The sequence below is a fragment of the Mobula birostris genome, chromosome 5, assembly GCF_030028105.1.
Source record: "Mobula birostris isolate sMobBir1 chromosome 5, sMobBir1.hap1, whole genome shotgun sequence".
NCBI classification, from domain to species: Eukaryota; Metazoa; Chordata; class Chondrichthyes; order Myliobatiformes; family Myliobatidae; genus Mobula; species Mobula birostris.
In genome coordinates, this window is record NC_092374.1 from 115,895,236 (window position 1) to 115,909,279 (window position 14,044).

At 39.8% G+C, this 14,044-nt stretch overlaps 1 protein-coding gene across 7 annotated transcripts in view; it reads left to right on the forward strand.

Moving 5' to 3' along the window:
• The window catches only part of spopla (speckle type BTB/POZ protein like a), a 184,669-nt gene that overhangs the window by 150,152 nt on the left and 20,473 nt on the right, over positions 1 to 14,044 (forward strand). For all 7 annotated transcript variants that reach the window (XM_072258597.1, XM_072258604.1, XM_072258603.1 and 4 more), the window contains one exon: positions 7,049 to 7,170. In XM_072258597.1, coding sequence (XP_072114698.1) covers positions 7,049 to 7,170 — 122 coding nt within the window. The remainder of the gene's footprint in view (positions 1 to 7,048; positions 7,171 to 14,044) is intronic.

The window sequence follows — 14,044 nt, forward strand, 5'->3', positions numbered from 1 at the left end:
GCTGTGTGTTTAATATCCAAACGTTACTTAAAATGTTATGATGCTATTGACTTATAAGTGACTTATATAACCATACAACAATTACAGCATGGAAACAGGCGATCTCGGCCCTTCTAGTCCGTGCCAAATGCTACTCTCACCTAGTCCCACCGACCTGCATTCGGCCCATAACCCTCTATTCCTTTCCTGTCCATATACCTATCCAATTTTTTCTTAAATGATAATATCGAACCTGCCTCTACCACTTCTACTGAAGGTTCGTTCAACACTAACTTCAAGCTCCCCTGTCCTCCCTGATAATTGACTTATCACTATATTCATGCGAGGAAAATATGCACTGTGTGTTTAATATTAAATTCATAAGATAAGTCCTTTTAGGAACAAAATTGAGTGTATTAGCCACTTATCACCTATATTCCGGTCAAGATTAACACCCCCCCCCCCACCCTGAACAGAATTGCCAGAAGCGATTTATAGAGAAAAATCGGCACGTACACGCATGTGTACTGGTGCCCGCGCAAAGCTTCATGGTCATTGTAGTCTTTTTTGGGTACACACAACGTATTTGACTGCTACTCTTGTCCGTTGGCAACCCTACCCTCCGGGGTTGGCCGGTCAGCAAGAATATTGTCAATATTAAACCGGTCCGCGGTGCAAAAAACGTTGGGGACCCCTGGTGTACAGGAATTGATTGGAGGGAAAACAAAAGAAAAGAATAAATGCAACATTTTTGAATGCGCTGAATCCTCATCATTTACCTAAAATGAAAGTTGAATTAATGAATTGTATAATTGCCAGATCAAGATACGATGTTCAAAACTAGATGGTAATGTTGTTTGCAAGGAAGATCCAGAGCAGCTCAAGAATATAAATAGGCTAAGTGAATTGATAAACATTTGGAAGATTGAATGTCAAGTGGAAAAGATGAGAGCATCAACTTTGGTTAAAAAAAAGATTGATGAGAAGATTTTTTAATCCCTGGGAAATGAAACCTTTTGTTCAGAGGGATGTGGATTTAGCAGGTCATTAGGAAGGTAAATAATGATACTTGTTGCAGGATTACTGGGGTTCCTGTGTAAACATGTCTTGCTCCAATTAATTAGGGCCCACTTTGAGAATATTGTGCTTAGTTCTGGATATGCTTATACAGGCAGTTCAGCAGAAGATTACTGGAGCAAATGTTGGAAACAGAGATAAGTATAGAAGGAGAGAATTAACAGGCTAGCCCTGTACTCCTGAATAGGAGAATGAGAGGTAATCTCATTAAAATACACACATTTCTTCTGGAGCTTGATACAGAGTTGATGTTTCTTTTGGTGAAATATCTAGTACCAGGGATCAATGCTTCAAAATAAGTTGTTGACTATTCAGGTCAGTAGTTGAGGAATTTTTGAAACTAATTAGCTAGGAGGGATGTGGAGGCTCACTTATTGACTATATTTGAAGCAGTGATCAATGAATTAGGGGGATCGAAGGATAATTTAGATGGGAAAATGGAGCTGAAGTAACGATCCACCACTGAACAGCAGAGCAAGACTGAGCTGACTGGCTATTTCAAGAAGTACCAGGCACAGCCATTCAGCTCACTTAGGAAAAATGATACAACACTGCCAGGGCAGTGAATAAAGTGGCAGATGGAATACAGTGTTGGAGATAATGGAGGCAATTGCAATTTTTGTATGTTTCCATATTCTAGAATATTTCTCACTGATTGGAAGGTATCAAAAGTAATCCCAATATTTAGGAAAGGGAAGAGGAAAAAATCAGAACTACATATCAGCCTAACATCAGTAGCAGGGAAATCGTAGAACACATTTTCTCAACCTTTTTTTTTACCCTGGCGGAACCCCTGAAATAATCTTCAGGTCTCGGGGAACCCCTGTGTAAAAATAATTTATCAAACCTACAGCTCACGATACGTTAGCAAGTTGTAGATATTATGACACAAAATTAATTGTCACTGCTCTTTTGAGTAGGGAATGAATTTTTAGCCAATCTTTCTTGAAAGAAGCAGGTACTTAAGCTTAGCTTAACTTTCTTGAAGTTGATCTCTTTCTTTACCTTTCATGAATTTTAAAAACTTTTAAGGAAAATATAATAAATTTCTGTTAAATAACTGGCTTAAGCCAAATGGGATTTAATTTTTCTAAAGGTGAGTTCGGTAGACTTAATTTAAATAAAGTTTGTAAAATGATTTTAATGTTATTTACAACATGAAAATTAGTTGAACAGTGAAATTACTAAAAAATGTAATCCAAAGCAATATGAATAAAAATATAAGCTAAGACACAATTTTAATCAAGGCTTTGAAAAAACATTTTCTTACTAAGTGACATGATCAGGCTCAAATATAGGCCTAGCATGTGAAACCTGTGCTTGTTTTTTTTTTGCTGCACAAATACTCAGTTCTGAGTTGAACTTGAAGAAAGCACACACGGGTTTCATCTTCAACTAAAATGAGATGATTTCTGTCCTTGCTCTTGATGCTTATTAAACAAGAAAAAGCTTGCTCACACATGTAAGAAGTTTAAAAACTGCAGCAAAATATACAGGATACTCTCACAGAAATCCTGAATTTGTCCAGTGGCAGGTCTAAATCTCATCTTAAGCGTACAATCTCAAAATTGGTCGTCTTCTCTCAAAGTCAAGTTCTCAGGTTGAGCAGAAGATTCAGAGAAAGGGTCCCTCACCCAGTCATACACTTGTGTTAAAGGGGTGGAAAAACACTGTTCAATTTTGTTCTGCAGTTCTTTCAAGTGGCTTTCAATAGGACTCGAAACCTTCTGATATTCTTCCTCACTCTCAAGCCCAAGCAGCCCTGGAAACATTTCAAGATTTCCTTTTTGCAACAAAATTTTTCCAAAGATTGTTTCCTTTTAAATCTAAGAATCTTGTCACTTAACTCAAAACATTTTCTCCAGGACCTTGCAAAGACTTGTTCAACTGGTTCATATGATGAAAAATGTCTGTTAAGTAGGCTAGTTTTTGCAGCCATTCTTCATCTTCAAAGCACTCAGCAAAATCTGGGCTCCTGTTTTTTTTGAATGTACTCCTTCAATTCACCTTTCAGCTCAAGCACCCTGTTGAGGACACTTCCTCGGCTGAGCCACTGGATTTCTGTATGTAGTAGGAGATTGGTATGCTCTTTGTCCAGGTGTTGACACAGTTTTTTAAACATTCTTGAGTGAACTGGTCTTTATTTAATAAAGCTAACCCTTTTTGTAGCATCATCCAGAACTTCTTTTCATTTCATCTCCAAGAGTTTTTGACATCACGCATTTTTGTGAAGAAAGAAGGGTGTTGTGACAATGTCAACATGTTTTTTAACAAGACAAACGGAACCTCTCATGGAGGCAATCATCGATAGGTCACCATCAGTACAGATGACAACACAGTTCCTCCAAGACAGACCTTTTGTTTCCAGATACAAAGACAAACCATTAAATATAACTTGGCTTTTGCTAGCTTCAGGCAGCTCTTTGCAATAGAAAAAGCTTTGTTGTATTTCACTATTATTTACAAGTCATACAAATTTGGATCACCAGTCAATGTAAAACCCATTGATAAGTTGCTTTCATTATAAAGACAGACATTTTTTTGTGTGTCTGTTGTTGCACTAGTACAGTGAAATGACTCGAACTATAATTCTTCATCGTTTGCCTATCAGAATTGTTCATAGGCCTAGGCCTAGAATCCTGCTCCTTCCATCTCACACCACCTCTTTAAAAATTGCCATATTTGACTGTCTTTAGAATGAAAATTTCCCTCCGATTTTCTACTGTACCTGTAGTTTGTTTATTCCCATAAGTCAGTCGGTGGTGCGTAAGGGGAAGTTGAGGGATGTAATTTGGAGAGTAGAGGCTGATGTCAGCCCAATTTGGGCAAATCCATTCAATGCTCGGAAAAAGCACTTCATACTTCTCATCAGCCTACCATCCTCCCCTCCAAGCAATACAGCACTCCTCATCGGCCTACCGGCCATTCCTCCATGTAATACAGCATTCCTCATCAACCTGCCATCCTCCCCTCCATGCAATACAGTGATCACCAATTATCAACGGCCTCCACTATCTTACATCAAAAACTGAGAATGAACTCAACCAAATAAACCCAGTCCTACTGCGCACTGCCATACTAGACTGAGACCTCTAACGAGATTGCTAACGGGGCTGCTTGGTCACTGCCCACTACTGCGAGCACTAGCATCGGCATCGTGTGAAATTCAAAAAACATTTATTTTTCTAAATCATGATCTCTCACGGAACCCCTAGCGACCTCTCTTGGAACTGCGGTTGAGAAATCCTGTCCTAGAATATAATGCTGAAGCTGTAACAGACAGTTGGAAAATAGTTACAAAGATTGGACAAAGTTGACAATGGATTTATGAAAGACAAATCATGTTTGACAAATCTTTTAGAATAGTTCAGGAGAACTGGTAGATTTGGTGTAGTTGGGTTTTCGCAAAACTCTTTGATAAGGTTATGCTAAAGGTTATTAGATTAACATGAGTTTTGAATACTATACTCTTATGATATGCCAGTATTTGAGTATAGGATGAGGGGTATCCAACTGTAGTTACACAGGAGGTCTGTGTGACCGCAGCTGGTATATTGTGTCGCGTTTCAGTCTCCTTTCATTAAAGCAAACTGATATGCTTGCACAGAGTGTAGTGAAGATTCACTAGACTGCTTTCAGTGATTGTGAGCTTGCCATTGAATAGACAGAGGAGTATTCTCCAGTCTTCAGATCTCATTAAAGCACAAGTCCCAACAGAGTGGATGTAAAGAGGATGTTTCCCCAGGCTGAGGAGTTGCCATCACAGAATGAGGGGTAGGAAATTTAATGACTAGGCTGAGAAGTATCTTAACACAGAAGAGAGTTGAAATTTTATACCCTAAAGTGCAGAGGGAGCATGGGAACAAAGGCTTTGACAAAAGGGAACACAGTAAACATTATCTCGGACCGATACCAAACTATTGGGGTTTCTAAGTGGTTGGAGAGTGGATTATCAAAATTTTACTTAAGACAGTACAGAAAAATGATGTTGATGTATAAGATCTTGATATTGAGGAGCAGAGAAGGTTTTACGGACCAAATGGTTCATGTCTCCTTTTTTTTATGTTGAATGTAACGTGGAGGATTGCGTTACTTGAAAGAGTGTGATTTTAGGAATAAGTGATTAATGAATGTTTAAAGTGCATTTTCTTTTTCCTTTCAACTTGTATTACTTATTTCTTTGGCTATTTGGCCTTTAACCTGAGCTGCTTCTAGGATCTTCTGTTATCATTTGGGGTTTGCTGTTGCCATATCCCACCATAGTAAGTTGTGGGAATTGCCCAAATTTGTTTGTCCAGAGTCCAATAAATCTTCCACTAATCTGGAGGCAGTTCTAAGGACAGCAAATTTCCTTTCCCAAAGGGTGTTGAAGAGCAAAGTAGCTGCAGCTGATGTTCTTATTTCTAGCTGCTGTGTATTGATATTGTTATAATGGAAATATACAGTCACCAGAGAGCAGTACACAAAAGCATGGCAAAAGCTGTAAGGACTTGCTCAAACAAGTTCTAATTTCCAAAGGAAGAACAGATGCGCATTATAGGTGCCCTGATTCTGTCACAAACAAGACAAAATCTGCAGATGCTGGAAATCTGAGCAATGCACACAAAATGCTGGAGGAACTCAGCAGGCCAGGCAGCATCTAAGACACCATTCGGGCCGAAACCTCAACTGTACTTTTTTCCATAGAGGCTGCCTGGCCTGTTGAGTTCCTCCAGTATTCTGTGTCTGTGCCACCTCTGTACTTGGGACTGGCTTGCTGACCAGCCAATGATTATAAGACGTAAATTGCAAAAAAAAATCAATATTTTTAGATTTTGTTTAGTTTTGAGAAGATTAATCTATGAAATAAAAGCAAGATATTCTTTGTTCAAGTTCCCAATGTCTGGGATCTGCAAATACTTATTGTCTTCAGATGCTGCCCATTTATCTGTAACTAAGCTTCCTTTAATAGTGTGACACCTCAAAGAATTGCACGTTCATTGCCTGCTATATGTAAAATTGCTACATCGAAAATTAATTTAGTAGTTATGCATACATGGAACAACTTGTTACCCTGATATGCACTAGAAAATTTTCAGCACTATTTTTTGAACAGGAAGCACAATGAAGTGTTTTTGGATGATACAAAACTTGACATTTTTTAATAAATGATTCATTGACTGTGAGACACTGGGATATGTGTAAGATGGAGTGAAAAACTTTTTAGGTTTTGACCAAATTCAACGTATCGCATGTGTAACTGCTATGTTGTATAATGCTGTACAGATAATTTTTTCAATATTCATTTTATGGAATGATGGGTTGTTGCAAAGCCTTTTTGCTTTTGAAGAAGATAATGTGAACTTTGAAGATATTACTACCACAGTGTTGTTAGGTGGAGGAATCCGGCTTTTGGACCAGTAATGATGAGGGAATAGCAATCCTCGCAAGTTTCCCCTTCATTGTTTTGCTGACTATGATGTGCTTCTATAACTTCTTCACCAAAGCTTAATAACTCCTTTTGTTTACTCCTGTTTGACATCAAAGGAAGTTTTACGTGTGTGTGTGCGCTTAAAAAATAGTGTGAAAAGTCTTGATTCTACTTTTGAATGAGATTATCACTGTTCAGTGGGCACGTGGCCAAGTGGTTAAGGCATTCAAGTAGCAATCTGAAGGTCATGAGTACGAGGCAGCATGTTGTGTCTTTGAGCACAGTGCTGTGCGAGGACACTGGTGCCAAGCTGTATCGGCCCTTGCCCTTCCCCTTCCCTTGGACAACATCGGTGTCGTGGAGAGGGGAGACTTGCAGCATGGGCAACTGCTGGTCTTCTATACAACCTTGCCCAGGCCTGCACCCTGGAGAGTGAAGACTTTCCAGGCGCAGATCCATGGTCTCGCAAGACCAACGGATGCCTTTAATTAATCACTGTTCAATGCTTGGTAATATACTTAACCATTTTACTGCTATATTTTTATGGTTGCTTTCAAATACTTTCTTTTGATTAATATTTAGGTAAAAGTGGTGAAGTTCTCCTACATGTGGACCATCAATAACTTTAGCTTTTGTCGAGAGGAAATGGGTGAAGTTCTAAAGAGCTCAACTTTCTCATCCGGCCCAAATGATAAAATGAAGTGGTAAGTTTTATTTCTATCTATTGAAACAGTATAAAACACATGTACTCTGGTCATCTTATCAAAAAAACTATAGGAATAGAATATAGATAATATTTCAATAGAGTTGACTACATTTACATTTGTCTGTGTACTCTTGTGCAGATGTAATCTGGATACCTAGAAAAGGCTTCAAAGACTCCATTATTTGAAAGCTATATATACTTTTGGCAGCAAATAAAATTATTTGTAAATCACTGTGAAGTAGCTGATTTTATTTCTCAGCCCTCTTTCCTGATATTTGTAATCACAAATTATTGTGTGTAACTGTATGCATATTTAGTGTGCTGTTTTGGGTAGAAAGGATGGTGTTGAAAAATCCTGATGTGTCGTCTTTGTGATTGGTTCTGCTCTCAACTTTAGAGAGCAGATTGACCTTCTCCTGACTGCCACCTCATCTTGTTTATTTGGGATCCATAATAATATGCATTTGATATGCAGTTCTCTCTCCTCCACCTGTTCTTTTATATGTATATGTAATACATGGTCAGCTTGCAACAAAACTTTATTTTGCTTTCAGTGAATTTTGGTGAGTGATGATTCATTGTGTATTTGGTGATGGATAGAAAAATACATAGCATTCAACTGCTTCAAATTTGGGCTATATTGTAAGCTGCAGCCAAATCAGTTGCCTTTTTTCTGGATATGGCCATATAGCAGGAAGTAATTTTGGGAATGATTATACTGTTGGCAGTAAGAAGAGTTTATTGGCTCTCAATGCTTTTAAGGTTCAAGGTACATTTATTATCAAAGTATGTGTGTAATATACAACCCTAAGACGCGTCTTCTCTAGGCGGCCATGAAACGAAGAAAACCATAGAAGCCATTCAAAAGAAAAACATCAAACATCAAACCCCCATGCACAAAACAGACAAATCCTGCAAACAACTAGAACATCAAAGCCCCCCCGCCCCCCGCATGCGCAAAAAAACTACAAATGCTTTTAAGATTATCCAGATAAATTCCTTTGATTTTCTTAGTTCAGTCAATCTTTAACAAGAAAAGTTCCAATCAACTGACCTCACCAGGATGAGTGCTTGTGAAATATTTTATACAAAGTAATTTTTAGTTTTTTTTTCAAACTGTAAGAATCCAAGCTTGATGTTCTAATAGTTCTTAGAAAAAGTAAGTAACCAACATACAACTAATAGATGTTTATTCTTATTTTCCCAAACTTAATGTTGTTGCATGAATGAAATTGCCGGAGAGAGTTACTGGTAGATGCAAAGCAGCTTCTTTATTCGACAAAACGAGGTACCAGGCATCATACGGAGATGCTTTTGGTGGAAAGGTTTGCTAGCCTAATGTGGGGCTCGCTATTTATTTGCTGAACACAAAGGACGATTCCATGTTTACAAAGTATAGCCAATGCTTTTGAAGCTACATACAAACTTCACACTTTCTGATTGGCATGTATCCCAAAGGCACCAGCAGCGTCTGGACTGGGATCCACAGGTTTTATGAAATGCATTGTTCCAAATTAAACCCATAATACATTATCAAGGAACAGAAGACTGGTAGCCAAAGCCATTTGCTAAATGTAAATGACCTAAACCCAAAAATCACTCTTAACACTTAAATCTAGAATTTATGGCTTTGCAAGTTGAAAATTATACCTAGATAAACGTGCTGTGGATTTTGCATAAATTTGTGTCTAGCTTAGTCATTGTTCTAATATATACAGAACATTGCATGAGGTCATTTTTTAAATTCTTTTACAACACACCTGGAAGAAGATGGTGCTGGCAAGACACAGTGATGCTTTGCAGGCATCTAACCAAACTACTAACAATTCTACTAAATATGCTTTGTCAGGACTGTGATCATTGCAGTCTGCAGCCTTTAATTTCCCGTTGGGAGGTGTGCTTTTGAGCCATCTGTAGAACCTGGTGTTTTTGTGCCGTTCACCAAAAGCCTGATCATGGGTATTTAAGAAAGGGGAAATGCAGAGTGAGGAAGATGCTGGCAGCCGAAAAGCATGGTTGCTATTGGTGATTGTATTACAGTTGGGAATGATTCATTGAAGATATCTTGAAGTGACTGGAAAAGGTTGTTCAGATGTTGAATAGAGACACATAGGAAACCTAAACCAAGGATGGGAATTTTAAAATTGAGGCTGTGAGCCAATGGAGGAGGACAATATAGAAATTATGGAAGAAACAAGGCAAGTGTCGAGGTAGAGCTGTCAGCTACCACATCAAAAGTTACTAAGGGTATGTATGAACTATGTATGTCAACTTAAGAAGATCATTTGCAATTCATCTTGTAGTATTTTCCAGTTCTTAAATAATATACTGCGTCATCATGCACTTTACGTGATTTGGGTCACTTGTCTACGCAAAATCACTTTGGCATACAATAGTAGAATTCAGAGTTGAGCAGATCAAACATATATTTTTTATGGAGATAAGACTCCAAAGCTGGAATCGAGAACAAAAAGAACTCCTGGAAGAACTCAGCAGATCAAGAAGTACCTGTGAGGGCACAGGGAAGGTTAATGCTTTGGGTCAAAACATTGCATCAAGACAGAGTGTAAAGAGAAGACTGCCAGTATGTAGAAGTGAGTGGGAGGGATGGGACTCAGGCAGGTAAGTAATTGGTGGAATTGGATGAAACGGGGGGAGGGAGGAGTGTTGAGACAAAGGTGAGTAGGTGATAGGTGGAAATATAAATGAAAAAGAATAAGTCAGATGGAGCCAAATGGGAGTCAGAAGGGTTAAAGGTAGAGATAGGTTATAGGTAGAACCAGTTAAGAGAAGGATGATAAATAGATGGGGCCAGGTTGTTGGGGTGGTGGGTGGAGGTGGGGAAAGAACCAAGGGAGAATAAACACAGATAGATCAGGATGTGGATGATAGGCATATAGATTCGGGAGGATGTACTGGCTGTCTCCCTCACCGTGTTTGATCCTGATGAAGGGTGTTGACAGGAAATGTCAACTGTCCTTGGCCTCCACAGTTGCAGTTTGACCCACTGAATTCTTGCAGCAGTTTATTTCTTTTATATATTGTTATGGAATCTGTTCATGCAAGGAAAAAGTGGCACGGACTCAATTCCTTTAAAACAAGAATCAAAATTTAAGCCACAGTGTTAAGATGCCATCATTCTTTAATTGTTTTGGTAAGATGTAATCCAACTTGTTTTGATGATCTGATAATGGTGAAAAGTAGAGCGTTTCAAAATATTCTCTTGAAATTTCAAAATTACGGGTAGTAGTGAAAGAATAGGTAACTGGTTCTATATTTTGATTTGAATGAACTTGAAGAAGACTTTATTGCTTGTTGCATTACTCCTTTTGTTATGTTGTATGGAGGATATGCAATCAATGTTTAAAAAATACTGTAATCAATTTCATAAATATATACTCCAGGTCTAGTGTACCAGGAATAGAGTGGGTGATGGTCATTGGATAAATGACTCTCCATAGTGCTGACTTTCTTGAAATCAAGTTTACTGTCATCTGACTGTACATACATAGAACCAAATGAAACAAAGTTCCTCCAGACCACACTGCACCTACACATGTATCATCCACAGCATATAAACCAAAATATTAGACTATAATAAATTAATAAAACGTAATTCAGAATGCACGTAGTAAAGCGCAGCTCAGGTAAACTACGGTAAACAGCTTGCTGCCCTAGTGATGAGACCTCCGTGGTGGCAGGTTATTCATTAGTCTCATAGCTTGAGGGAAAAAAGCTGTTACCCTGTCTGGCAGTCCCAGTTCTGATGCTTCTGTACCTCCTTTCTGACAGTAGTGGGTCAAGGAGATTGTGGGATAGGTGGTGGGAATCCTCAACAAAGCTTTGGGCCCTTTGTCTGCAACACTCCCAGTAAATATCACAAATAGAGGGATGGAGAGACCTCGATGATCCTCTCAGCAGTTTTCCCTGTTCTCTCTAGGGTTTTGAGGTCTGATGCTTTGCAGCACACAATGATGCAGCCAGACAGAATACACTCAATGATACTTCTGTAGATTGTTGTTAGAATGTGTGCAGGGAGACTTGCAAACCTCAATCTCTTCAAAGTGTAGAGGCTGCTATGCCTTCTTGACTATTAAAGAGGTAATCCCAGTCCAGGTTAGATTGTCCATTATGTGTACACCAAGGAACTTTGTAGATTTCACTCTCTCCATGGCAGAGCTATTAACGTGCAATGGAGAGTGGTCGACCTGTGCCTTCCTGAAGTCCACAGTCAACTCTCTTGCCTTGACCATGTTGAGACTCGGGTTGTTACTCTCGCACCATTTGACAAGCCTCTCTACTTCCTCTCTGTATGCCACCTTGTTGCTGCTGAGGGCAACTGCTGTGGTACCGTCAGTGAACCTGATGATGTGGTTTGAGCTGAATCCGGCAGTATAGTTATGTGTCAGCAGCAAGCTAAGCACGTAGCCCTGGAGGGCACAAACACTCAGTGTGAAGAGTTTTGAGATGTTGCTGCCAACCCAAACTGACTGGAGTCTTTCCGTAAAGAAGTCCAAGACCCAGTTACAGAGAGGGTTGTTGAGTCCCAGTGAGGACAGTTTAACATGAGCCTCTGAGGGATGATCATGTTAAACACCGAGCTGAAATCAATGAACAACATCCCGATGTACCAGGCATAGTTTCTCAGGTGGGACAAGATGCAATAAAGGGCCGAGGCTTTGGCATCATCAGTGGACCGGTTTGAGCAGAAGGCAAACTGAGAAGGGTCCAATTTAGCTGGAAGGTGGGGTTTTATATGATCCATTACCAGCCACTCAAAACACTTCATGGTTGAAGTCAGTGCCACTGGGTAGTAATCATTTAGGCCAGTTACCATTGCTCTCGGGCATTGGAATGATGCTGGCTGCCTTGAAGTCTGCAGGGATGGGGGACTGTTTCAGAGAAGTATTAATCTGTTAGTGGGCTGCATAGTCCCTCAGCACCTGACCAGGTATGTTGTTTGGCTGCTGCCTGTTCCCCAGGAAGAGAAGAGGCTTTCCTCAATCTCACATTTAATTGGTTCAAATCATGTATAAAAAGCATTCAGCCTATCAGGAAGGGAGGCATCGTAGACGTTGATGCATAGGGTGTACTTGTAACTGGTGGCAAGGTATACAGACCATAATGTGTGCTGTATGTCCCTGGTGTCACAAAGGTGTCTGTGGATTTTCTGTGCATATTCATGCTTTACCTTCCTGGTGGCACAGGAGAGAGCTGCTCTTGTTGATCTTAGAGTTGTTCTCTTCCCCGATCCCTAAGCAGTGCCTTGGCAGTGTAATGTTTGATCAGTGGTTCAATGGTTCCACTAGTAACCCTATCACCGGGCTCATATGCAAACTCTGCTTGTTAGCTAGCTCTGCAAACAGCCACGTGACACAGTGGTGAGAAGGCCACCTTTTATAAACAATATACTTCTAAGGTTGATAGGATTTAGGGTTCAACCAAACAGAAACGTCATAATGTTACAATTAAAGAAACCTCGATTTGAGGCGAATGCTGTGTAAATACAGCCCATACACAATTATCAATCAGCAAAAAAATAGCAGATCGTACCCTGCATGAAATTATAAGGAAATTATATTGACCAAATTCAGCTTTATTAAAAGAAAGAAAAAGAACCCATTACAGTTAAACTAGTCTAAATGTGCACATGAGTGTTGGAGCTAGTATAACCATTACTCACAGTGCTGAACCCATGGTCTGCGTGAAAGCAACAGCCACAGTCCGAACTTCCCTTGAGATCTATCTCGAGCAAACTGGCTCTCTATCAGGAGTATTGACCCATAGAAACCATAGAAACTACAGCACAGAAACAGGCCTTTTGGCCCTTCTTGGCTGTGCCGAACCATTTTCTGCCTAGTCCCATTGACCTGCACACGGACCATATCCCTCCATACACCTCCTATCCATGTATCTGTCCAATTTATTCTTAAATGTTCAAAAAGATCCCGCATTTACCACCTTGTCTGGCAGCTCATTCCATACTCCCACCACTCTCTGTGCGAAGAAGCCCCCCCCCCAATGTTCCCTTAAAACTTTCCCCCCCTCACCCTTAACCCATGTCCTCTGGTTTTTTTCTCCCCTTGCCTCAGTGGAAAAAGCCATCATAATTTTATATACCTCTATCAAATCTCCCCTCGTTCTTCTATGCTCCAGGGAATAAAGTCCTAACCTATTCAACCTTTCTCTGTAACTGAGTTTCTCAAGTCCCGGCAACATCCTTGTAAACCTTCTCTGCACTCTTTCAGCCTTATTTATATCCTTCCTGTAATTTGGTGACCAAAACTGAACACAATACTCCAGATTCGGCCTCACCAGTGCCTTATACAACCTCATCATAACATTCCAGCTCTTATACTCAATACTTTGATTAATAAAGGCCAATGTACCAAAAGCTCTCTTTATGACCTTATCTGCCTGTGACGCTACTTTTAGGGAATTTTGCATCTGTATTCCCAGATCCCTCTGTTCCACTGCACTCCTCAGTGCCTTACCATTAACCCTATATGTTCTACCTTGGTTTGTCCTTCCAACGTGCAATACCTCACACTTGTCTGTATTAAACTCCATCTGCCATTTTTCAACCCATTTTTCCAGCTGGTCCAAGTCCCTCTGCAGGCTCTGAAAACCTTCTTCACTGTCTACTACACCTCCAATCTTTGTATCATCAACAAATTTGCTGATCCAATTTACCACATTATCATCCAGATCATTGATATAGATGACAAATAACAATGGACCCAGCACTGATCCCTGTGGCGCACCACTAGTCACAGGCCTCCACTCAGAGAAGCAATTCTCTACTACCACTCTTTGGCTTCTTCCATTGAGCCAAAGTCTAATCCAATTTACCACCTCTCTATGTATACCTA